General features: G+C 34.0%; 1 protein-coding gene across 3 annotated transcripts in view; it reads left to right on the forward strand.

Moving 5' to 3' along the window:
- HMGN3 (high mobility group nucleosomal binding domain 3) overlaps positions 1-26,727 on the forward strand; it is a 67,924-nt gene that overhangs the window by 35,316 nt on the left and 5,881 nt on the right. For 2 of the 3 annotated variants that reach the window (XM_074310457.1, XM_074310458.1), the window contains exons 2-3: positions 7,106-7,156; positions 24,209-24,238. In XM_074310457.1, coding sequence (XP_074166558.1) covers positions 7,106-7,156; positions 24,209-24,238 — 81 coding nt within the window. Of the gene's footprint in view, positions 1-7,105; positions 7,157-24,208; positions 24,332-26,727 lie in introns of those variants that run through there. The other variant, XM_074310459.1, reaches the window with a different exon arrangement.

The following is a 26,727-nucleotide window of genomic DNA, read 5'->3' on the forward strand; positions in this document are numbered from 1 at the left end:
GGAACCTAGATTTTCCTGGCTCTGAAACCATCTCTCTATTTGCTCTGCCACAGATGTCTCTCATATAGAAATATATACAAAATGAATATAAGGTTATATTGGGAGTGGGAGAAGAAGTACCAGGAAATGGGGAAATCATAGAAGGCCTCATGTAGAAAATGGCTTGAGCTATATTTGGAAGGAAACAAGGGGTTCGGAAAGGCAGAGGTAAGGGAGATGGGGATTTCCAGGCATGGGAAATAGTCTGTGCAGAGCCATGGAAATACTGAAGTATCATATGTGAGGAACATTAATAAGGCCAGTTTGATTGGATTCTTGAGTATAGATGTCTGGAAAGGTGGGTTGAAGCCAGATTATAAAACATTAAATTAGCGGACAGTTTGTATTTCTTTCTTTATTTTCTCTCTGAGTGACTTAATCAGTTCCCATGGATTTAGCTCTCATATTTATGTAGATAGCTCAGATCTCAGATTATCTCCCTTTACCAATTTTTCCATGAGACATTTCAAACTGGAAAAATCTCAAAACTCACTATGTCCCAAACTGAAATCATCATCTTCCCCTCTCCCCACCTTGTCCCAAATTGTCTCTTCTCCCAAACTTAACTGAATTCTGTCAAAATCATCACTGTGTGAGTTGGGTCTGGAAGACTGAGGACCTGCTCAACATCTGCAGGGATACTGAGAACTTTAGAACCTTGAGCTGCATTTCCAAGCAAGAAACGAACTCTGATGTGAAGGTGAGGAGGGAACACACACATTCTAGGCATGTGGGATACCTGGCACACAGAAAGTGAGAACAGAGCCTAATAAGACAGCCCATGAGGACACTTCTTCCTGTATAATCTCAATTGGAAACTCCTTGGAATTATGCCAGTGGTCTGCAAAGTATCCCTTTACCCAGGACAGTTGCTTTTTGAGGTGTTCCCCAACATAGGATTGTTTCAAGAAGTCTACTTCCCTGTCACTTTTTATGTCCCAATGAGAACTTTTGGGGTCACTCCTAATGAGGCAATCCCTGATGATGGGGGGGGCAGTGCAGATATATGAGGATGTGGTTGGCCCTATGCAAAAAAATATATATAGAAAACAAAAAACTCCATTGAAACTGTCTCTACATACTATAGTTGGGAGTCTGCCCAGGAGCTTTTCAGTTAGTCCCTCTTCTTTCTTGACAGTCGATGCTGCTGTTGCTTCTAAAATTGGCCTTCATCCATAAGTGAATACAATCTTCACACAAAACCATGGCCTGGGCTCATTAAGAATGAAGCCTAAGAGAGAGAGACTCCTGAATACCAGCTTCCTGCCTGAAACAGCTTGACTATTCTAAAACCCTGGCTTGCTGATGTGGACGCTCCCCTTCAAGAGACTCATATCAGCCTGGACTGACTTCTTGGGAATTCATAGTCTTATACATAGACCTTGCTTTAAAATTATGCCTTCCTTTCTTCTTACTCTTAAGTAACCTCAACTTTCTTCTACTTTATATTCTCTGTTCAGAACAAATTTCCTTCTCTCTCTCTAACTCTTAATTATAGGGGAAGGCATATTATTTCTTTCTTCCCTAAAATAATATCCTCTGACTCTTTTCAAGATAGGAATGTTGCTTTATTCATTGTATTTGTGTAATTTCTTTTTTATTTTTTGATCCAATAAATATCCTTTCCCTCAACTGGCTTATATAGATCCTTCCCATCTACCAGAAATATTCCTTTTGCTTCCCACTGTAGTTGTTCTATCACTGAGGGATCTTTTATTTGAGTTAAGTGAGACTTTGATGGCTTACTAATAAATGGCAATTATTCCAGAAGGTGAAATACATTTACTTACTATTAGGTGCAGGGATTGGCTGATAGCCACATAGAGCAAATCGCTTCTATAACCAATAACAATGAATAACAGGATAAAGAAGTAAGAGGGGTGATAAAAGGGAGAGGCCTCTAACTTTTGAAGTACAAGTCCTCCAGCCTGGTGAACAATGACCCAGGCACCAGGAACCAAGCCAAAGCTAGGGCCCAACCTTTGTTTCCCAACTCCTACCTCTCCTGGCATCTCAGAGAATGAATTAAAAAAAAATTCCTCAAAAGTACAATTTTCCTTCCAGGTCCTCAGATCCATAATTGACTACTCACTCTGCTTCACCTCTCTTATTTAACAAGTCCCCAATTCTTGTTATTTTGTACTTCTATAATATCCAACCCCTGTTCTGTATTCACACAGCCATACCTTAATTCAGGTTCTGATCAGGTTATCATCTACTTTTAAAAATGTAATATTTTATTTTTCTAATTAAATATAAAAACAATTTTAACATTCTTTTTTTTAAATTTTGAATTCCAAATTATCTCCCTCCCTCCTTTCTTGTCCTTTCCTTGGAAGAGCAAGCAATTTGATAATTTACACAAATGCAGTCCCATAAAACAGGTTTCCATATTAGTCTTGTTACCTCCCCTTTTTTATTACAAGATTTTCCTAACTAGTCTCTTTGCCTCAACTCTTTCCCAGTTCCATCTCTTTTCCACATAGCTTCCAAAATGATTTGAACATGTCACTCCTCTACTCAGTCAATTCTAGTGGCTTCCTGGAATTCCACTGCTTAAAATTTAAAACCACAAACCAGCCACAGCCTATACTTATATTGGATATTATTCTCTCCACTCTTTGCATTCTGGCCAAATTCTGTTCTCCACATATAATGATCTATCTCTTTTACATTGGTCATGAGAGGCCTCTTTTTGCTTACTTCTTTGTCTTTAGCCAAGTTTGGTTAATTGAGCTTCATCATCTGTCATTAAACTTGATATTATTCTACCATATCCTTAAAGCAACATCACATAAAAACATATAAACACTTTTCAAACTAAATCAAAACTTTTAATTTACTCTACTCTGCAACATTCTGAGCTAAAGGATCTTTTTAACTTTTTCCATTCACAACTCCTTTTCATTGGAGAAATTTTATATGACACTGCATATAGAGATATATAAAATAGGTATACAAATCAGGCATTTACTGCTAATAAATCATAATTTTGCAACCCCATGTGGGTTAAAGCTAGTTTAAAAATTTCTATTCTATATGAATCTTGATACTTGAACTGCTAATGTCCTTTCTCTCAAACTACTTTGTATTTATTTTATATTTATTTGCATATGTTCTCCTTATATAATTTCTCTTTATCCATACAGGTGCTCTTTTTAATTTCCCCCTGAGATAGTACAAGTTTCTGGGGAATGAGGATTGTTACTTTTGTACTTTTGAGGATGGATACATTTGTATCTCTAGCACATAGTAGCTGTTGGAGTTTATTGAGAAAGGGATGATGACTTTGTTCTCCAAATTCAGCTTAGAGTTGCATGTCTGACTTTGCTAACTGAGCTTACTCCCTGCTCTTTTAGAGCCATGATTTGTGAAAGTATACTGGGGCATAATGCACAGTGCCTCATTCAGCTGAGCTAAGTACAGCACATGACCTTTGAAACAAATTCTTGTACTGTGGGAGCTTGTGATTTACATGAGACTGCAGATATACATAAAACTATGAGAAATAAACATATGCATAGCAATATAAACAGGAAGTCACTGACCACAAACGTATGTTCCTATTGTACACAGGCAAAAAGCACATAATAAAATTGAATTTGTAGTTCCATAAGGCCTTAGGAAATATTGGATAGGAGAAAGATGTGGGATATTACAATTAGCCAGAAAAGGCTTCATGAAAATTTTTGAAGGAGGAAGAGAAAGCTGGTTTAGTTAAGAAAAGGGAAGGCATTCTTGGAAAGAAGTTTTTCTGATTTGTTAGTGAAATCAACAGGCTTGAAGGGCTTGAAGGGCCAGACATCAGAATGATAGAGGAAAAGGGACATTATTAGTGCATGGTTACATCAAAGCAAAGGATTAGGAACATGGATCTAATACAGACAAATAAAAAGTCTTCATTGTTATTATCAATTCATCTCCATTAAGTATCTGTAAGATTCAAGCTGTTGTATTTGGCGCTAGTCTATGTGCTGTGTTTATCCTAGTGTAATAAGGATTCTGAGAATTGACTGCCATTCTTGAATCTGTAGTTCAATACTAAAGAATGCTAGCCCCTCTAAAATATCAAACCCAGATGAGCCTGTGGCTCTCTGTGCTGTATACTGGAGCTCTGGAAAGCTACATTACGCAAGGCTGAAGTACTATTGTTTTCAGAGTTTTAGGGAAACCCTAGGACTGAATTTCTGGTGTTGCTATTGCATAGTTATGTTTTCAGTCCCCATTACGGGTTGTCTAGGAAAGGATATTTGAGTAGTTTGCCATTTCCTTTTCCAGCTCATCTTTCAAATGAGAGAGCTGAGGCAAAGTTAAGTGACTTGCCCAGAATTAACTAGTAAATGTTTATGGTCAGATCTGAACTCATGGAGATGAGTCTTCCTGACTCCAGGTCCAGAACTCTTCTACCTGCTACCCAGCTACTCTATTTTTGACGCTATTACTTGAAGCCCCCATCAGTGAACTTCTTATTGAAAATTAGGAAGTAAGTTTAATTAGTTTTTTTTTTAAGAGACATTTATAGAGATAGAATAATAAGAATAGTTAATACAAAACATTTCCCCCCAAAAGCCTGGGCACACTCTTCATGCCCACAAAAAGTAGATATGAACTTAAAATGCAATATTGGGGATACACTATGTGCCAAGAGTGTAATTTACAATTCTTGGCTGTTTATGATTCACGGTCTTTTTTGAGTCCATAATTGGCATTCTCTGGTGTAAGGGTCACATCTCTGTTTTGAGATGTGTATGTTGTTGCCCACTGATCAGCCTTTTTGATCTCAGCTGAATATACTTTGTGCTTATGATAAAGTCTCTCTAATGCCATGAACAATGGTGGGGAGAGTGAGAATCTCTCCTCTTCTCAAGAGTGATTCCCTCCAGGCATTTGGCTGTAACTCAGCTCCTGAACTTAAAGCTCTCCACAAGCTAAAAGGAATAATTGTTGGAATTCTTCCAGCTATTCAAGGCCTTCAGAGCTATGGTTAGCTTATTGGTTAGCCAATTAACTGTTACCTTCTTGACCCAATCAAAAGGATCACAGGCATAAATTATTTTAATTTCACATATAAAACTTTATCCTATTCGATTGAATTGATTGATTCAATCTGTTGATTGATTACATTAATTGATGAAATGGGTATAGGATAATCATAAACCTCTCCTTTTCTCTCTTGTATTTTCCCTTCATGTATTTTTAACCTTTTTGTTTCCTTTTCCTTCTAATTCAGAACCATAAATATTTAAGCTAGCAGAGATTTCTCTAGGTGGAATATACTTAGTCCTTGCCATGAGTAGAGCAGCTAAAGTCACAAATGATTATTTTCATTGTTTGAAGGTAAAAATAAAAGAGAATATAATTTTCTTTTCCTCTAAATTTCTCTTGTTTCTCTAAATCTTTTTTCACATAGTATGTGTCTGTATATGTGTGTGTATATTTATATAAGCAAATAGATATTTATGTAGAAATGTCTTTATTATATATTATTATGTGTGTATGTATATATATATGCTGTATATACATACACACATATGTATTTATATATAAAAGATTATATATTTTGTGGCCATAATAACTGCTTAGGCCTTCTTTCTTTGGACAATAGTTTAATGTTTCAACTTGGGGGAAAAAAGGGAGATCCTAAGTGTAAGCATTTTCAATCACTTCCTTTGCTAAATATATTCCTGTTTGGTCATTCTTTTAGTCTCTCCCTTAAAACATTGATGAATTAATGAAGAAAAGAAGAAATGTTACTATGTCTACATTCTTTATTATCTTTATTGTATAAATGGAAGTGTGAGGATCTTAGAAATGAACAAACTTGCTTAGGCTTGATATGGACTACCTCTTTTGCCAAGTAATTTTCCAGTTATGTCCACTTTGTGACTCCATTTAGGGTTTTCTTAGCAAAGATACTGGAGTGGTTTGCTGTTTCCTTCCAGATCTTTTTTTCAGATGAGGAAACTGAGGCAAGTAAGGTTAAGTGACTTGCCCAGCATCACACAACTAATAAGTATCTGATGCCACATTTAAACTCTGGAAGATGTATTTTCCTGATTTCATTCCCAGTGCTCTTTCCATTATTGTGCTAAGTGACTTTGATATAGATTACAATCCAATTAATTACATACTTCCTTCTTCCCTTGTTTAGGTTATGTATGTCTGTGTTTAGACCTGTGATTTCATTAAAATAGAAAACTCCCAGGGAGAAAAATTCCCTTACCAATGACATTTGGCAATTGTTGAGTAATTTATAGTCTTTGAGAATTTCCTGGGACACTGAAAGGTTAAGTGGCTTATTCCATCAATATAGGTATGTCAGGATATTAGGAGACACCCCATTTTCTACAGTCAAGGCCCAGTAAGCAAATTGTGCTCTGAACCTGGCAAACAGCAGTCCCCTTTGTGCACACCTTCTGGAACTGATGTCAGGCAAGCAGAAGGTCCAGACACGATGCCCTGCTATGAACAGACTTTTTGCCACTAAACCTTGCCTCACTGCTGCTGTTGTTGTGTCTTACTACTGATGCTAGAATATTCCTACTCTTTGTGTAGTCACAAGGATAAATCAAGGTTCAGCCATTCTAAAGTGGGTCCCTTCCCACTAGGGCCAGGGTTCCAGCTCAAGTATATTTGCTTGTAAATTGTTTCCCCTCACTTTGAAATTAAAATTCTATTGATTCTTCTATCCCTAGCTTGCTCTGTTTGGCTCCTGCCAGCTACAGATTAAGGATTAATTTGGTACAGTTGACAGGTAAAAAATAACGTAGCTCTATTATCAGTATGTATCAGAAGGCAGGACCTGAACACAGCTCTTTTCACTTTTGAGAGCCCCCCCCCACTTCTATTCTTAGGAGTCAGGACAAAAATTAAAAAAGGAAAAGTGAGAGATAATAAGTAAAATCAAGAATGTATGTGTGTGTGTGTATTTACCAACTTATTTTTTTCAGAATTATTATTGATTCAGTCTTACATAGGATATTCTAGTAGCTTGTGTTATATCTACTGAAATCATTTGTTTCCCTATTTTAAAAAATTAACTTACATTAAATAATTTTCTTTTCAGTCTCCAGAGGGTGCTGAGGGCAAAGATGCAGCTAAAGTAACTAAACAAGAGGTGAGTATCTCTTTCATATTCCATGTCTAATTATTTTCATTGGGGATCCAAAAATTTCAAAGATGGTCTTCAATACTATAATTTTTTTTCTTTGTTAGTTTTTTGCTGAGGCAGTTGTGACTTGCCCAGGGTCACAGCCAGGAAGTATTAAGTGTCTGAGATCAGATTTGAACTCAGGTCCTCCTGACTTCAAGGGCAGATGCTCTATCCACTGCACCACATAGCTGCTCCTCCTGCACTAGCATAAAGTTAACATGATAGTTTATACAATATAAAATAGAGATAAAAGGGCACAAGTGTGTTGGTAAATGTTTTAAAATATACACACAACACACTATTATATATAGTATATTTTCTCTATATATATACTAAATATAGTATAGTAAATAAATATTTATTTTATTTATACATACAAATTATATGTATAAATATAAATATATGGATAATGTGAATATATTTATATTTATATAAATAAATATAGCATGTTCCCTGTAAGAGGCTCCCTGTGTTGGAGATTTATTTTCTTTTTGTGACCTAATATCTAGACAGTATTATGTTAGTGGGGTTATCAAAAATAATAATAATAATCATTGTAAGCATTTATATAATACCTACAGTGTAGCAGGTATTTGCAGATATTTCATTTGATCCTCACAACCTCCTTGGGAGGTAAGTGCTGTTGTTATCCTCATTTTACAGTTGAGGAAAATGAGATAAACCCAGATTAAGTGACTTTGCCAGGATCACACATCTAGTAAGTGTCAGAGGCCAGATTTAAAATCATGTATTCTTAATTTTTTACCAAATAATCTATCCATTGTGCCTTCCAGCTGCCTATGTCCCAAGTATATATGATTTTTCTGCGTGTTTTTAATATGTCTACTTATCCCTCCTTGTGACTGTTGAAATAAAGAAGATATTAGGATTTTCTTCCATGCAAGAAGGAAAATAATGGAAAAATTCTTTAGGAAGGAGAAGAAGGCTTCTCTGCTGTGAAAAAATGGAAAAGTGTGAAATTACTTTTTAAAATCTTTCATATTTTATATTTGCCCAAGGGCGATCTGAACTGAAAAACCATATAAAGACACAAAATTATGGAAATACTTGATTTATAAATGGGAGAGATTCAGTGTTTAAGACAGCTGACCAAGAAATATCTCCCAAAAGCTCACCATCAAGATAAAAGTCTGACTAAGGGGGAAATTTTATACAGAGTCCAAATCAGTTTTCAGTCAAATAATGTTTGAATTTTAACTAGGGGGGCATTTTAAAATTTTCTATAAAGTCAGTAGATTAGACAAAAAACAGTGAATCAAATTGCAGTCATGGAAAATGTTATTACCTATTGCTAAATACTATAAGAGTTTTACCAAATGTGCAAAAAAACAATTTCCTGCCCTTGAACCTAAACAAATTCAAGACAAACAGCACCAATTAGCTAAAGATATATACATGTCTTTCATAGACTTAATAGGCTCACAAAAACTTGAACCAAGTTAGCAACTTGGCTGAGCAAGTGAATATGATAGGATACTCTTGTACTATAAGAAATGATACTTCTCACTTTTTGATAGAGGTGCCGTGCCTCCCATTTCTTTAAAGACAGATAAACTCAGAGTGCAAGTTACATGTATTTTTTTTTACATGGCTATTGTAGTGAATTAATTTTGTTTGATGATACATTTTGGTAATAGAGCTTTTAAATTTTGGGTTTTTTTTTGTTGCTGTTGGGTTTTTTTGTTTTATTTTTGTTTTTGTTTTTTTTTGGCTTTCTTACTGGAAAGTTAGGGAAAGTAGGATAAAGAGAACATGAAAATAAAATTTAATTTTAAAAATAAAAATGTTGAACTCAGGTCCTCCTGACTTCAAGGGCAGATGCTCTATCCACTGCACCACATAGCTGCTCCTCCTGCACTAGCATAAAGTTAACATGATAGTTTATACAATATAAAATAGAGATAAAAGGGCACAAGTGTGTTGGTAAATGTTTTAAAATATACACACAACACACTATTATATATAGAAGAGAATGGTTTAGAAAAACATGGAAGGACTAATTTAAACTGACATACTAATCAGAACCAGGAGAACTCTATAATAACAACAATATTTTAAAAAGCAATCAACTTTGAAGGATTTAGGAACTCTGAGCATCACAATTCCAAAGTATGCTACCACCTCCTGATAGAAATGTGATAGGAATCAGAGTATAGTTTGAGCCATAATTTGAGTGGGGGTGTACATAGCTGATTCAGGAGTTTGATTTGCTTAACAATAAATTTTTGTAACAAGGGTTTTGTTTTTCATACTTTCTAAATGTGTAAAGAGAAAGGTGTTTGTTTGTTTGAAAAGTAAATTATGCAGTGGATAGAGCAGATACTTGAAACTTATTTCCTGCACTGTGAGAGCTGAGTGTGGACCACAGCATACCATTCTCACTCTTTCTGTTGTTTGCTTGAATTTTGTTTTCTTTCCCAGTTTTTTTCCTACTTGATCTGATTTTTCTTGTGTATCAAGATAACTGTATAAATATGTATACATATATTGGATTTAACATATATTTTAACATATTTAACATGTATTGGACTACCTGCCATCTAAGGAATGGGATGGGGGGAAGAAGGGGATAATTTGGAATGAAAGGCTTTACAAGGGTCAATGTTGAAAAATTACCCATGCATATGTTTTGTAAATAGAAAGTTTTAATTAAAAAAAAAAAAAAAAAGAAAGGCAAACTTACTTTTTGTGTGATCCTGGGCAAGTCACTTAACCCTATTTGCCCCAGTTTCCTCATTTGTAAAAAATGAGAAGGAAATGGGAAACCACTCTATTATCTCTGCCAAGAAAATCCCAAATGAGGTTACAAAGAGTCAAACATGACTGATCTACTGAACAGCAATACATAGGACAAAAAAGATCAAATAGTTACAGGTATTTATACGAATAGCTGCAAATAATACTTCTCTGAACAATGGTAGTAAAGTCTGACAGTACGTAATATCTTATTAAATTTGTCAAATTGAACTGAAAATCATTTGCTTCCAGATGGAGCTGATGAAATTCCTAAGATCCAAGAGTAGAAACAAAAGGCTTTCCATGGGTGACATCTACATGAACTCTACCAATAATGTACTGACAAGAAGCATTAAATATATAGTATAGTTAGAGATTTTATATAGGAATAAAGGTTTATGGTAGCAATTTGGGGTTAGGTCGCTGCTACAGGAAATTATGGAAGCATTATCCTGTTGTCCTTGAAGGATCCTGGACTTAATGGATCTATGTATATAATCCAAGGAAAAAGTAGAAACTGTATAATACATCATTGCAGGCTGATGGCTGAAGAATATTAAAGAAGTGGACTTTTCATGGTCTGACAGATGATAAATTCCACATTCCAATATAATTTCAAAATATCCTTGACACAACTAATAAAGCAACCACTAGAGCCAGAACATTATTCTACAAAATAGTGTATATTTAAAATTTTAAAATAAAACTTTATTACTATATTTTTTACATTACCTTCATTTCTTAGTGAGTTCCTTACCCTCCACCCCTTTTAGAGAGGGATTATAATAAAAAAATGTTAAAAAGAGAGCAAAAGCAAATTCAATAAAACTAACTAGTACAAGAAGTCTGAGCTTATGTGATATGTTCCATATTCATAAGCCTCCTTCCTTGCAAAGAAATTTGGGAGGTACCTTCTCATGTGTCTTTGGGATGAAAGCTTTTCATAGTTATTTCACATTCCTCATCCAATTTTTACGGGTTTTATTGTTCTTTTCATTGTCATAGCATGTTTATTAAGAACTTTTCTGGGCACTGTGTTAAACACTGGGGATACAAGTAGAAACAAGAAATGACATCCTCCAAAATCAGGAAATTTATGTTCAACTTAGGAAAGGTAACATATACAAGAGACCTAAAAAATAGGGGAACCTTTCAGAAATAGTGGTCAGATTAGGTGTCAATCAGGAGATCACTTACTAGGATATTAAGGCAGCTAGCTAGTGAGAAAAAAGCTATCATTTATATGTGTTATTAGACTGGTTTTGATCACTTTGCATCAATTAATATGTCTTTATGTATTTCTTTGATGTATCATGTTCACCATGTACAATAATATACTCCATGACATTTATGAACTGTTTAGTTGCCTCAGTGGGCACCTATTTTTTACCTTGCTCTTTACTACTACAAAAAAATTGCTGTTATTAATATGTTGGTGTGTATAAGGACTTTCTTTTTATCCTTGATTCCTTATGGTACATGCCTTGTAGTAGGAAATCTGAGTGAAAGAGTATAATAATTTTGTTCACTTTCTTAGAAAAATTTCTAGTTGTTTTCCAAAATAAACTAGAGAATTATCACCAAATAGATAAGCTGTTGTCCACAATCACCAAAATAAACTATTGATATATAAATTTCTAAGATTGTTTTATATAGATTTCATCATACCAAAGACTCAATCTACAAATTATGTAAAAAGGAGAGGATAAAGATTAAGAATATGATTTCTTTGATATAGGAAACTGCAAAAAGAGAAATTTCTTCTATCAGTGCATGTTTTCTGAAACTTATATTCTTAGGGAATTGTAAAGATCACTGATATACTAATTACCCAGAGATAGACCAGACAATGTATGTGAGAGTTGGAACTTGAATCCAGGTCTTTGTGGCTCTGAAATTAGTTTTCTATCTACTAAATCACTTTGCCCCTCATGAGAAAGAAACTTTTCAAAGTATATAGACCCAGCAGAAGAAATGAGAAAAAAGTAGGCTGAAGTAATACACTAATCCTCAACATTCTGCATCAGTTATACCAAGCATGCTTTTAGTGAACTCCAAGAGTTTGCATTCTAATACTTTTATTCAATTACAAAAAGTAATTATTTTTCCCAGTTGCACAATAGTTTGCAGAACATTAGCTATAAAAGAAAAATAGCAGCAGACTTGTCCCTGGCCTCCTTTTGTATTCTGCATTGAAGGGAGAAATGATGGAGTAATAACAAAAATAACAAGAATAACAAGCATTTGTACTAAGTGACTTGCCTAAAGAGAGACTAGATTCAAAGCCAGTTCTTCTGACTCCCAACCCAGCACTCTATGACATTCCTGATGAGTGTTCATCCATCTAGTGTTTGAAAACCCATAATTAGGGATAATGCAAGAGGTAGCCCATTCCACAAGCTCCCATTGTCAGAAAGTTTTTCTGACATCGTCTAAATTTACATTTCCATGTCCTCTCATTGTTCCTGGTTGTACCTATGAAGTTCAAACAGAACAAGAGTAATACATGTTTAATATGAAAGTGTTTCAAATTCAATTTGCCAGTGTTCAGTGACAAGACTGTAAGGACTAATTTGAACCAGTATTGGTTCTCTTATCATGGCTTTAAGAAAAAGAAAAATTTTGGGGAAAAGAGGACAGTTCCCTTTTTTTTAATGTTTTAAAATAATTTCAATATTATATATTAATATTTAATAATAATATCAATAGAATATGTAATGGTTCTTATCAATTTAATTTTTTTATTAATTTTTATTTCTATTTTTAGAATCTATTAAATTACATAAATTTAAAATAATCATATCCAAAAATTTTGTGAAAGAATGGGTAATGTTTTAATTTCTTTGGAAAAAAAGCTCAAAAAAAAATTGTCACCAGGCAGATCTCCAAAAGCAACATAAGATGACAGCATGAGCATTCCAAAAGGGGCAGCTGAGACTGAGACTGTGTCTGCCTGTTATGAACAAGACTGTTTTGAAAAGTAGAAAATTCACTCAGAAAGCCATTTTTCATCTACATAATGTCGAACAACTGGTTTCACTGTTTTGTTTTAGTTTTTTGTTCTATTCATGTGTGGTGTATTTTAATTCCTTGAATTGACCAATTGTTATGGCATTGAATACGGCCTTTGGCTATAAATTGGGAGATCTTCCACCATGAATTCCTTGAGATTTGAATAGTGGCATTACTAGAATAAGTATATTCCTAGTGACTTTTATAATAATCATAAACAGAGATGATCTTGATTTGGTTCCAAATGTAGCTCTGTGAATTAAAAGCTTTTGGGGGGTCCATATAGTCCAATCGTAATAACCTCTTCATCTGCTACAATCAGTCAGCTAGCTAATACTTACTAAATGCATACTATCTGCCCTGCAATGTGCCAAACACTAGAAAAACCAAGAAAGGCAAAAAATATAAAACAAAATCAAAACAAAACAACAAAAAATTCCTGCTCTGAAGGAGCTCACAGTTTAATGGAGACAGAAGGTATTGTCAAGGCTATCTTATTTCTGCTGACCTTGTGAAATATTTATCCTAGCCAAATCTTCTTAATGTTCTTTGTACCCAGAAATGACTGGCACCTCAGCAGTGCAGCCTGGCCCACAGGCCCCTCCAGAGAGCATTCACAGGATAAGGAAAATAGACAGATGTGTAAGGAAAGGCACATAGGAATAACCAAGTCCCAAAGCTGCACTACTTTATTGTGATGAAGTCCCTTGTCTCCCCTCTCTCTAATTACCATCAAGTTTTGCACTCATAATATAATGAAGGCTAGTTTTGTTTGTTTGGTGTTTTTACATTTTTCCTTTTTTTCCATTGGACAAAAATATATTATCTCCTTTTTCTTCCTACCTCTCTTTTTTAAAAAGGAAATAAAAAGGAAAGGAAAATGAGTCTCATAACAAATAGATTCAGCTATTGTCCATTTAGGAAAAAATCTGTCTCAATTTGCACCAATTCCATTCTTTCTCTTTGAGGAGATGGAATGCTTCATCATCAGCCCCATGAAATTGTGGTTTGTCATTGTATTAATTAGAATTATTAAAATCCTTTTAATTTGAATTTTTGAAATTCTAGCCGTGGAAACCCTGCTTCTTCTCCCTGTGTTTTTGTATTAGCTGAAAAAAACTTTAGCTTAGGAAGAAATGTTGCTTCCACTCCTTAAGCCTTGACCTCTGCCTCAATTCCCACCTCCAAAAGCTCAGCTTCAAATTTTACTTAGAGGCAATGGAAAATCAACCCATACCCAGAACCTGAAATTAGAATCACCTTCCAAACTGTGGATGAATTCCATATAGTCTATATAAATCAAATCCAGTTACAGTAAAGGCTATAAAAATGGAAATAAATGAAATATCTAAATGTTCAAATTCTATTGAACATTTGATGTATTTTAGCTGAGACAAAATTACAATACTTTGAAAGATTATGGACACCCTGGAATATTTATCACAATGAAATTTTATTTGTGTCTTCCACTTATAGCTAACAAACTGAAAATATGGACCTAGATTAGGCAGCTTTGAGGTATCTTCTATAGAATAACGTAATCCTTACATAATTATGTAATCAACAGCTAGTTCCTGAGAGTGGTTTCTTATCTAGTGCCTTACTGTGTGTTTATAAAAGTTACAGGTAAGTGACTTCATACTATCTAGAAGAACCAAAATTTTAGACTACTTCAAAGGTCCATTAAATTTTGGTATCCATCGATACAGTTGGTCTATCCAGTGTTTTAACCTATCCTCAGGACTTTCCCAATATAATAAAATCTTGGTAAGAGGTAAAAACTATATTCAATGACTTGGCTTTTTTGGACATCTCTCCCTCAACTCCTTCACTTTTTCATAATATTAGAAATATTTGATTAAAAGTAGGAAGAAATTTTTCCTAAGTTAATTTACCTATTGAGTTCCGTGCTAATCAAATTATCAAAAATAAATGTTTAGAATGTAAAAGTTGTAATAGAATTCATCGGGAAAAACAAAAGGGCAAGAATATCAAAGGAATCTGAAAAAAAAGTTAAGGAAGGTAGCCTAGCAATTCCAGATTTTAAACTATAGAAAGTGGTAATCATTAAATAAGTGGCTAAGAAATAAAGTGGAGGATGAGTGTAATAAATTAGGTATACAATACATGATAGTAAATGAAAATAGTAATCTAATGTTTGATAAATTCAAAGATCCAAGTTTTGGGATAAGAACTCAGCATTTGACAAAAACTTGCTGGGAATATTAGAAAACAGTTTGATAGAAAACATCTCCCACAAGATATCAAAATAATGTCAAAATTGATTTAGACATAAAAGGTGATACCATAAGTAAATAAGTAGAGCATAGAAATGTATTTGTTGGATCTATGATTGAGAAAAAACTTTATGACCAAACAAAAGATAGTGAAAGTAAAATAGATCATTTGATTACATTAAATTAAAAAGATTTTATATAAGCAAAATTAATGCAGCCAGAATTAGAACAGGAAAATGGAAAAAATGTTTGCAACAAGTTTTTTTTTTTTTTTGATAAAGGCCTTATTTCTCAAATAGGAAACTGAGCCAAATAAAATCTATTTCCCAGTTGATCAGTGGTCAAAGCATATAAACAAGCAGAAGAAGAAATTAAAGGTTGCAATAAGCACATGAAAAAATGCTTAACCTTTAACAACTCTAAGATACACTTAATACCTGTCAGATTGATTAACCTGCAGAAAAGAAAAATGACAAATGAAGGAGGGGATGTGGTAAAATTGGTACACTAATGCACACTGTTGGTAGATTTGTGAACTAGTCCAGCCACCAATTGAGAGCAGTTTGGAACTATGTCCAAAGATCTATAAAACTGTGTATATCCTCTGACCCAGCAATACTATTACTCCTTTTATCCTAGAAATAAAAGAAAAGGGGAAAGGACCTATTGGTATAAAAATATTTATAGCAGATTTTTTTGTGTGGTAGCAAAGAATTAGAAATTAAGCAGAATATCAGGAAATCACTAAGCAAATTATAGTGTATGATTTGCTGGTATAGTAGTATTGTGAAATAAGAAATAATGAACAGAACGATCTCATAAAAACCTGAAGTTACATGAATTGTTATGAATTGAAGCAAGCAGAACTGGGAGAACATTATACACAGTAACAGCAATATTGTAAAAATAACCAACAAGAAAAATTTAAATACTCTGATCAATTCAATTATCCAAGACTATTCCAAAGGACTTATGATGAAAAATGCTATCCATCTCTAGAGAGAACTGATAAACTTGAGTACAGATTGAAGAATAATTTTTTAACTTTATTCTTCTTGCTATTTTTAATAACATGGCTAGAATAGAGATTTGTTTTACGTGATTTCACATGTATAATTAATATCATAATTGCCTTCTGAATAAATGGGAAAATTTTGAACTCAATTTTTAAAAATGAATGTTAAAAATAAAACAAATTTATTTATTTTTTTATTTAAATCTTTTTAAAAATCTAATGTTAAAATTTTTAAATTAAAAAAGGAAAAATACCTGGTTATTATATTTCATAAGTGTAAGATGATCCAGTTATTATTTACAGAATAATAGACTTAGACCTGAAATGTACTTTACAAATCATCAGCTCCAACCCCTAACTTTGACACATAATCCCAAAGAAATAAGATGACTGGTCCAATATCATATCCACACAGGCAGTAGAAAAATCAAGATTTAAACTTAAATTCTCAGATTGCAAATCCTGATTCCACTGAACCATGCAGTCTTGTAAAGTTGACTTGGCTTACAAATACAGAAGCTTTTCAGGGGACTGATTTTTAGAAGGTATTCATTCACCAATCTGTACATATAGGCATGTACCTGCTGGCTATAAACCAAAGGTTTATCACAGTTTCCAGTGTATATATAATAAAGGAAGATCCCCTCTGATGATTATGAGAAGAAAAATGATAAGACATTGTTTTCTAAAGAAGAATGGTAGATTTCAGAAAGTTGATAAATTTTGAGGAAAGGCAAATAAGATTTTTTTTTCAGTAGTAGAATAAATAACAGATTAAGGTAGATAAAATCAAGATAAAATGCTTTCTCATTTTCATGTCCCAGGCCTTTTTTATATTTTGAAATTCTTCCGATCCCTTTGAATTATAAGAAGCTAGTAAGCTCATTGGACTAGTAGAAGTTAAGCTCTGTTGCAAAATGCTTCAATGTGAACATTTCTCAACTAGAGCCCTTTTAATATTCTCTTCCATTATCTTTCTATACAACTTGTTTGTTGTGTCCCTTAGAGAGGTGACAAGGACAGCAGAATTATTACTATTTTTTACTTAATGGATCTTAAATCTAGGTAAGACCAGATAGTTAACATAAGAAACAATGACTATGAGGAATTAAATTAAATTCAATAGATAATTATTATTAACTACCTTCTGTATCAGACAGTATACTACAAAGATAAAATGAAACCATATACCTAATGGAATTATGAGAGGAACAATGTGTGTATAGATTACTAAATGCAAAATAATTGGGGTGTAAAAGGTACTAACTTTTAGGAGTATAAGGAATTCAACAAAATCTTGTATGCATTGATGTAGTGAAGAAAGCAGAAGCAACAGAATAATATGCACAATGCTTACAATAATATAAATGATAACACCAGTAAAATCAGTTGAAATATGATGGAGAGATGCTAAGGAAACATACCTTCCTTCTCAGGAGAAATGTGAAGACTATGGCTATGGAATGTAGCATAGCTATCAGATGTGTTGACTATTAAAAGTAAAAGTAAATAAAATCTCAATTATTTTTGATTGAAATTTTCTGGAATTGTTGATACAAGCAAGATTTTATTGGAGGAGTGGATAGTTTATTAGGGGAATGAATGTAGTTTAAAAATGAAAGACATCACTGAAACTTTTTAAAGGACTGGATGGCTTCCGGAAAGCATTAAGTGCCATGCGCTGAACTAATTTATTTGCAAATATTATCTCATTTGATCCACCTAGGAAGAAAAAACATATAGATCAATGATCATATGCTATGACCTTTGTCAACTTTTAAAACTTGCCCATCAATGAGTTTCCATATATAAATGATTATATGTGTATACACAAACAATTATTGCAAATAGACAAGACAGTAAGTTGTAATTGAACATAAAGAGCAGAATGTATTGCTTTTGAAAAATTCCAAAGTTCTTTTAATGACTCCAAACTTCTCCTTGAAACAAAGGGCTATTTTATTCAGATCATAGAATGTACTATCTTCTTTTATTATCAAATAAAACTTCCTTTTGATGGTTAAAGCTCTTCACAACCTGCCTCCATCTATCTTTCCTGTCTTCTAATGTTGATATCACATTCCTCATACTACTTTCCCCCAGCGACTTCTATCTTCCCCTCTAAATTAATTATAGAATTTATTCTATGTGTATCTTTTAAATTCTTATACAAGTACTTTTGTTGTCTTTGTCATTGTTGTTTTCTCCTATTCTTTCTTCAAAAGCTGAGACAATTTACTTTTCCTCCTTCTTTTCTTCAGAAAAACTGGGACAATTTACTTTTGTCCTGCAAAATTTTCATTTTTTTATTTCTTGAAATATAACTCCAAAAAGCAGGCTTTAAAAAAAGTCTGTTATGTTTAAGTGGAACTACTTGTGTAGACCTTTAAACACAAATCATGCTGACTTTCATTGAATGGCCAAACCTCTATGGCACATTGTTGAGGCTTAAAAGTAGTGTAAATAACAATTATTTTCTATTGTGTACAGAAACTCTTAAGAGTCATCCAGATTCCTGGTTAATATCTTTGGGATGATAAATTGGGCCACCTTGTGTCTCAGTTTTTAATCTAGCTATTACTGATTGAATGGACATGGCCTTAGACAAATTCAGACCTCAGAATGAAGCATTCCTTCCTTCTCTTGGCAAGTGTAGAATTTCTGACTTAAAAATTCTTTTCTACTTTTTCTGTCTTTTTTACACTTTACTTTCCTTCATACTCTGCAAATTATCTATGTTAACCTACTTGGCAGTTTCTTGAGCACTATACTCAATCTTCCACTTCCATACCTTTGGTTTTTTGTCCCCCATAGTTGGAATGCTCTCCCCCTTTACCACCCTCCATCTCTCCAGTTCCCTGCTTCTTCCCTGCTTAAATTGTACTTTATGCAGGAAGCCTTTCCTGGTCTTTTCCAGTCCCCCTCAGTTGCTGATACCTTCTTCCCCTTTCAAGTTAGTTTCATATACTTTAATACAGAGATATTTATATTATCTCCTTCATTAGAATGCATGTCTAATTTACTCTTGTTATATTTTGTAGAATGTCTCTCTCCTAATTGAGGTATTTTCTTTCCTTCCTAAAACTGGATTCTTCCTCTTTAGGAAGACAGATGTCTTTGGGTGACATTTTCCTTTGCAGGATTTTAATGGTAGCCAGGAAGAGTCTTTTTTCCCCTTTCTTTTGTATCCCCAGAATTTAGCCCAGTGCCTGGTACATAGTAAGTATTTAATACATGTTTATTGACTGGCTATATGTATGGAATATTACATGTATTGTTAAGACATGGCCAATGTCTTTCTTTTTTCTTAGTTGTATTAAACACCTACTATGTACCAGGAGTTGTGCTTAGTGCTGGGAATACAAAAAAAAAAGGTAAAAGACAGTCTCTGCTTTGTCATTTAAAATGCTAGTCTAAGCTAACAGGTTTTGCCTGTTTTAGAGTCCTTCCTTGGACATCTCTTCAGCGTATTGAATGGAGCTGTGGACCTGGAGTTAGAGAGGTCTGAGTTTAAATTTGAACCTGAGTTAATAGCTTATTGTAGCTATTGTATCCCTGGGTAAGATACTTCATTTCTGTCTGTTGTCAGTTTCCTCAGTTGTAAAATGGGAATAATAATAACCTCTTACCTCCAAGGGTAGTGATGAAGGTCAAATGAGATATTATTTGTAAACTGTTATACATAATGGGGGCTTAATAAATTAAGTGCCTTAATAAATAAGTATTAATAAATGTTTCCTTTCCCTTTATGATTTCTGTTCTTCAGTTTATCAAATATTGAACTATTATATTCAGTAATTTCAGTATATTATGTAGTCCTGATTTTTTTAACATTTTGTTTAAAACATTATCAAATCATTTTGATAACTTTTACTTTATAATGTAATTTAAATTTTGTAATGCTTGGGATTCTTTCCTGTTATTTTTCCTGGGATTCTTGACCTTTAATTCCTTCAAATGAATTTTAGCATTATTTTATCTAATTCTATACAGTACCATCTTGACAGTTTGATTGATACAGCACTCTAGGTTAATTTACATAGTGTCACCATTTTTATTATATCCTTATGGCCCAACCATGAATAATGACTGTCTTGCCAATGATTTATTTGTTATTTAGCAAAGAGTATTTTGTAATTCTGTTTGTAGAATTACTTGACTGATCTGTAAGTAGCATGTCTGTTGTTTACATGGGCTTTTGAAGATGCTTAATGGCATATTAGAATATTTTCTTAAATGACTTAAATATTCTTCCTGCCAGCCTCTTTATTGTATTAATTTGTACTATCCATAAAGAAGGAACTTGATATATGAAGATAAGCCTCCTTCTCTAAATGAGCATAAAATCAAAATTAGCAGACTATGAATTTTAGGCTGGACTTCTGATTTCATGAATATTGTATGGTCCTGGTGAGCACAATCCCTCTACCAAAGCAGATAAGCCACTGTCATGTAACTTGTAATCTTAGAGGGTTGCTTAAGGGATCAAAACCTTAAGTTCTTTGTTCTGGGACATTCAGTGTCACACATGAGACTTTAACCCATGTGTTCCTAATCATGAAGCCTACTTTCTATCTGCTTTACTGGGTTGCCTCTCATTCTAACCTCCTTGTCCAAATGAGCAGAAATTCCATATTAGAATAGTGTGACTAAATGAGATTAATTAATGAAGTTTTACAATATTTAAAATCTGGAAGTTTAAGGATATATATTTTAAAATCAATTCAACAGACATATATAGAGCGTCTTATAAAGGTAGTTATTAAGTGTACAGAGACAAAAAAATGAAAGAATCCTAAGAAGTTTATAATTTAGAGAGAAAACACAATCTTTACATAGAAAATAAATGCAGTACAAATTAATTTCAAGATGAAGAGAGTACTAATGGGGGAATCAATCTCGATATTAATGAAGTACCTAATGTGTGCTACATACTATGCTGGGTACTGGAATTATAAAAGGAATGAAATCTCCGTAGCTTTAAGTATGTATATACAAAATAGATGGTTGGTGCTTTGGGAGGATCAGAAAATGCATATTTATGTAGAAGGTAGTAGTTGAACTGAGCCTTGAAGGAAAATAGAAATTCTAAGAGACAGGAATGGAAAGGTGGTACATTCCAAGCCTGAGAGACACAGCCAGTACAAAGCTGCAGGGACATAATTGTTTTTAAGCATGAGGAACAGGAAGAAGACCTGTTTGGCTAGAACAAAGAATGTGTTTTGAGGGGAGTGATGTGTAATAAAGCCTAAAAGGTAGTTTGGAGCCAGATTGTGAAGTGCTTCATATGCCAAACAGGAGTTTTTAATTGATCTTAGAGGTAAATAAGGAGTCACTGGAATTTATTGAATAGAGAAGTGATGTGATTAGATGTGGACTTTTGGAAAATCACTGGCAGATGTGTCTAGAATGAATTGGAATAAAGAGAGCCAGTGAGGTGACCTAGAAAAACAACCAAGGGAATTGACCCCAAAATCCTGAGATTTGCCTCCTTCAGTAGGACATAGAGAGCTGAACCTTAAAAGGAAGCTAGGTATTTTAGCAGTTCTTAAAGGCTAGCATGAAAAAGGAATGCATTCTAGAAATGGGGGCCAGTTGATAAAAAGACATGGAGAAGAGTACACTTCCTTTTTGGGTTATCTCTGCACCTTGCCTTATATTCCTTTGACAAACATTCCCTTTAGAATTGTATTACCATGGTTCTCCCTCTATGGGGGGCTCATCTTCTCCCCTCCCATTCTCCACAATAGTACAGGTTCTTTCAAGATTGAACAGTATCAACTCCTTGCAGAACTATACCAAAACATGGGATTGTCTGTACTTTTGTCACCATCCTCCCCACACACCCAGTTGAATTTGCCTCAGGCAAAAAATCTCATTATATATGGCTCTGCATTAAAGGAAGTAATATGAAGTTTCTGGAAATTTGAGTGGCAGCCAGATTTGGAAGGCTTAAAATGAGAGGCTGGGGTTCTTTTATTTCATCCTATGGCCAATAGAAAACCACTGAAGTTATTTGAATTGGTGAATAATCTGTCAGTCTAACCTGCAACTGATTAACTACTTAAAGACAAACTGCAACTTAGGAAAAGTTGCTTAATATTCTTTTCTGTATTAGTATAGAAATAAAAAGGGGAATTTCAGCCTCATCTAGTCCTCTTTAAATATTTGCATTTGTTTTTAAATGAAACAAGTTTGTTCATGTATCAACTGAAGTTAGTTCCTTTTAAAGAAATAGAATGACAATAGAGAGCAGTTTCATATTCAATTCATTTTCATTGATATCTTATTTTTATATCATCTTTATTTCTAAATATATCCCCTCTAATGCAGTAATTTTATCCCTTGTAATGAAGATTTTTAAAAGAAAAGTTTAAAAAAGTCATTAGCCAAATAAATCAATACATCAATCATATGTGACAATATATCCCAATATTCTACACCAACTGTCCCCCACTTCTCCAAAGAAGAGAGGAAGATAAGAGCTAGTTTTTGTAAAAGTATCTGTTAATGGCAAATCATTACATTCCTTTTATTCTTTTTCTTTCTCTCATCTTATTTTAAATTGAGAGAACCAAACCTGATTTTCCAGCAATACACTGTATGCCATTTTTCATACTTGCTTTTAAATTATCTTTGATATATGAAGAATTTGAAGTTTTTAAAATTCTAAAAAGAGATACTACCAGCATCAGTAGTTCTGCTAGGTATGGACTCCATAGAAAATAAGGCTGTGCATTGCTCCTACCCCTCTCCTTATATCCCTTCTCTCCCTCTAGCTTCCTTTTGTGAATTCCCATTGTAGAATAAGTTTCTTGAAGGGTTGTATTATCTTTTCTTTACTTGTATCTTCTGTACTAAGTACAGTGTCTAGCATGTAGTAGGTACTTAATAAATGTTTACTGAATTATTGAAATATTTAGTGACATTGTGTCACAAGCATTGGTGCTTGAGTGAGGAGTCCTTGTTTACTTGCTCAACTTTGAGCTTCAGTTTTCTCATCAATAAAATGGGGGAAATAATAGTTGCCCATGGATGCCCATCAATTAGAGAGTGGATGGACAAATTATGATATATCAGTGTTATGGAATATTATTGTTCTGTAAGAATGATCAGCAGGAGATTTCATAAAGTCCTGGGAGACTTACATGAACTGATGCTAAGTGAAATGAGCAGAACCAGGAGATATTTTTACACAGCAACAAGATTATATATGATGATCAATTCTGATGAAGGTGGCTCTCTTCAACAATGAGATGATTCAAACCAATTCCAGTTGTTCAGTGATGAAGAGAACCATCTACACCCAGAGAGAGAACCATAGGAACTGTGTGGAGCACAGCATAGCATTTTCATTTTATTTTTGTTGTTGCTTGCTTGCATTTTATTTTGCTTTTTTTTTTTAAACTGGTTTGATTTGATTTTTCTTTTGCAACACAATAATTGTATAAATATGTGTGCATACGTTAGATTTAACATATATTTTTACTATACTTAACACATATTGGACTACTTGCCATCTAGAGGAGGACATGGGGGAAGAGAGGGAAAATTGGAACACAAAGTTTTGCAAGGGTTAATGTTGAAGAATTGTCCATGCATATGTTTTGAAAAATGAAAAAAAAAACTTTAAAAAAAAAGAAAATAATACCCAAAAGCTACTGAATTATTGAATTATTTAGTGACATTGTGTGATAGCACTGGTGCTAGAGTGAGGGGTAATTATTTACTTACTAGTTGTGTGTGACTTTGCCCAACTTTGAGCTTCAAGTTTCTCATCAACAAAATGGGAAAAATAATTCTTGGCCAAATCTACTTCACAGAATTGATGTTATAGAAACAGAGCCCTACAAAAAGGTAGATTTTTATTATTATGAATAATAATCAAAAAAAATTTAAAAGAATATCTGAAAGTGAAAATTAATGGAATTTTTTTGTTATTTTTTTATTTTGGTTTGTTATAATCTAACTCAAACATTTCTCTTTTCTTTCTAGCCCACAAGACGATCTGCAAGATTGTCAGCTGTAAGTATTTTATAAAGCCCCTTGGGGTAATCCCTGTGGGCACATGGTCCCCCATTCCAGAGCAAGTCTGTGACGTTGCTGTTGAAAGGAATGGTAAGGTGATGTTTCCCTTGCTCCCTTTTCTCTGTTTTAAAATAACTGGTATCACAACTCTTCAGTCACGTTTCACCGGTGCTGCCAATTAATCAATCAGAAGACATTTATTAAGCACATGTGTGCCAGACACTGCACTGAGGATACAAAAAGAGGCAAAATCCCTGCCCTCAAGGGGCTTAAAATTTAATGGAGCAATCTAAAGCATCTTCATTGTACCAGAGGCACCAATGAAATGTGACAGCATGGAGTTATACAAAATAATTAAATCACCAAGGCAAAAAAAAAATATTAGGTACTTTCTTGGCATCTGGGTCCTATTTAATGATGCACTATTGACAGGAAATCTGGCTCTCTGGCTCTCCCTGATTAAGACATGGAAAGATTGCTAATTGTCAGTGTGGGGAGGAATTCTAGGAGTGGTCCAGCTCACACAGCTGGAAAGACCAGTGGTGTTGGGGCTTGGTAACAAGCCTCCCACAACCCCACCTAGGAGTACTTCCTAACTTGCACTAGACAGGAGAGGAGGACTTGTCTTAATTGGGGAGGGAAGCTGGTGGGAGGATGCTGCTGCTTTTAACTGGCTAGCAGTCTGATCTTGCTAGCTCCTTCTCTCCTACCTTCACTGCAGTTTCAGTATCATTCCTACCACTAGACCCCATTAATGACCTCAGGTGGAGGTTGGGGGGGTAGATAGAGTGGTAGAAATAATAGGGCTTGGACTCTAGCACTGCTCTATCTTACTAGCTGTGTGATCTTGGGCAGGCCTCTAACTCTGTGGACTTCAGAGCCCCTCTGGGCAGCACATCTTTTATCTTCATAGTGACAGTGGTAGGAGATCAGGGGTTCTTAACCTGGGTGGATAAGGAAGGGTCTGTGAACTTAAAAATAATATTTTGAAAACTGTTATTTCAAGTATTTATTTTAAGCATTTAATAGCATTATGAGAAGAGGTCTGTATGTTTTACCAGATTGGTAAATGGATCTCTAACACAAAAATGTTAAGAATCCCGGATCAGATAATTTTTAAGGCTCTTTTATACTATACTGAGTATAGTCTGGGAGGACCCTTGAAATAGTGTAGAGCAGGGTTTCTTAAACATTTTCTACTCACAACCCTTTTTCACCCAAGAAATTTGTTTTTATGTGACTATAGGTATATAATATATATATAGGTGTATATGTGTGTATTCATATATATAAACTTATTTTAGGCATATAATATTTCATTATTTTACATATATATATATTGAAATATATAATATTTCATTTACAGAAAATAAAAGAATAGATGAGTTGACTGTGAAGTTTACAGTATCTTCAGATTTAAACAATACGTATATAAAAGTATATATATATAAGTATATAAAAGATACCTATTTTAGGTATATAATATTTATTAGGTATATATATATATATATATTATATATATGTGTGTGTGTGTGTGTGTGTGTGTGTGTGTGTGTGTGTGAAGTAGGTATATAAATGAAAATGTCATAATTTCACAATCCCCACATTGTTTTGAGACCTTATCTGGGGTTGTGAGCCACAATTTAAGAAGTTGAGGTAAAGTATACAAATAAGCAGGAGGGCCTGTAAACAACAAAAGAGTAAATGGAGAACTATCCAGTGCTGGGTTCTATGCTAAATGTGATTCTATCAGGCTTTCACACTGAGGGGCACATGCCTACTTCTGCTGTAGCACTAGCCAAGCTTGTAATAAGAGGTGGACCCCAAATCAGAAAACTGAAAATGCAATTTGAATGTGAATTAGAGAATCTTCTGTATGTCTCATATTAATCAGCTACTCTTGAAAGGAGTAAGAAATAACAAGATATAATACATAGAGTTCTGGCCTTAGATGTTAGAAACTGTCCAATTTGAGTCCTGTCTGTGATACATTCTAGTTGTGTCATCTTAATCTCTTTTCAGCACAGATTTTAAGTTGCTTATCTGTAACATAGGGAACAGTTTTCACATCAGAAGAAAAAAAAAATCACAAACCTGAAATCATACCACTACCATCCCCCAAAAAGGGAAGAAAATGAGTGTTAAAAGAACCACTAGAGAGAGTACAATGAAGGATAGGGAAAAGGGAGGGGGTTAAAAGTGAAATAAGGAGAAGGGCAGGTTTTCTATAACAGTTACACTGCATTGCATTATTCCTGACCTCATGGTGGGTGAGGGAGGAGGCCCAGTGCATAATTTCCCCCTTTTCTCACACCTTTAAGAAAGACCCAAAAAGTGAAATTTGTGCTATCTTCAGATTTAAACAATAGATAATATAGCAAACTATTTTATTCAGTGACTCCATTGCAAGTTTTATCTGTAGATTTTTATGTCTTATTTTAAGCAAATAACTAATGATGCTTTCAGGTGACTAAGAAGCAGAAGCA

This window comes from Sminthopsis crassicaudata, chromosome 4 (genome assembly GCF_048593235.1).
Source record: "Sminthopsis crassicaudata isolate SCR6 chromosome 4, ASM4859323v1, whole genome shotgun sequence".
NCBI lineage: Eukaryota > Metazoa > Chordata > Mammalia > Dasyuromorphia > Dasyuridae > Sminthopsis > Sminthopsis crassicaudata.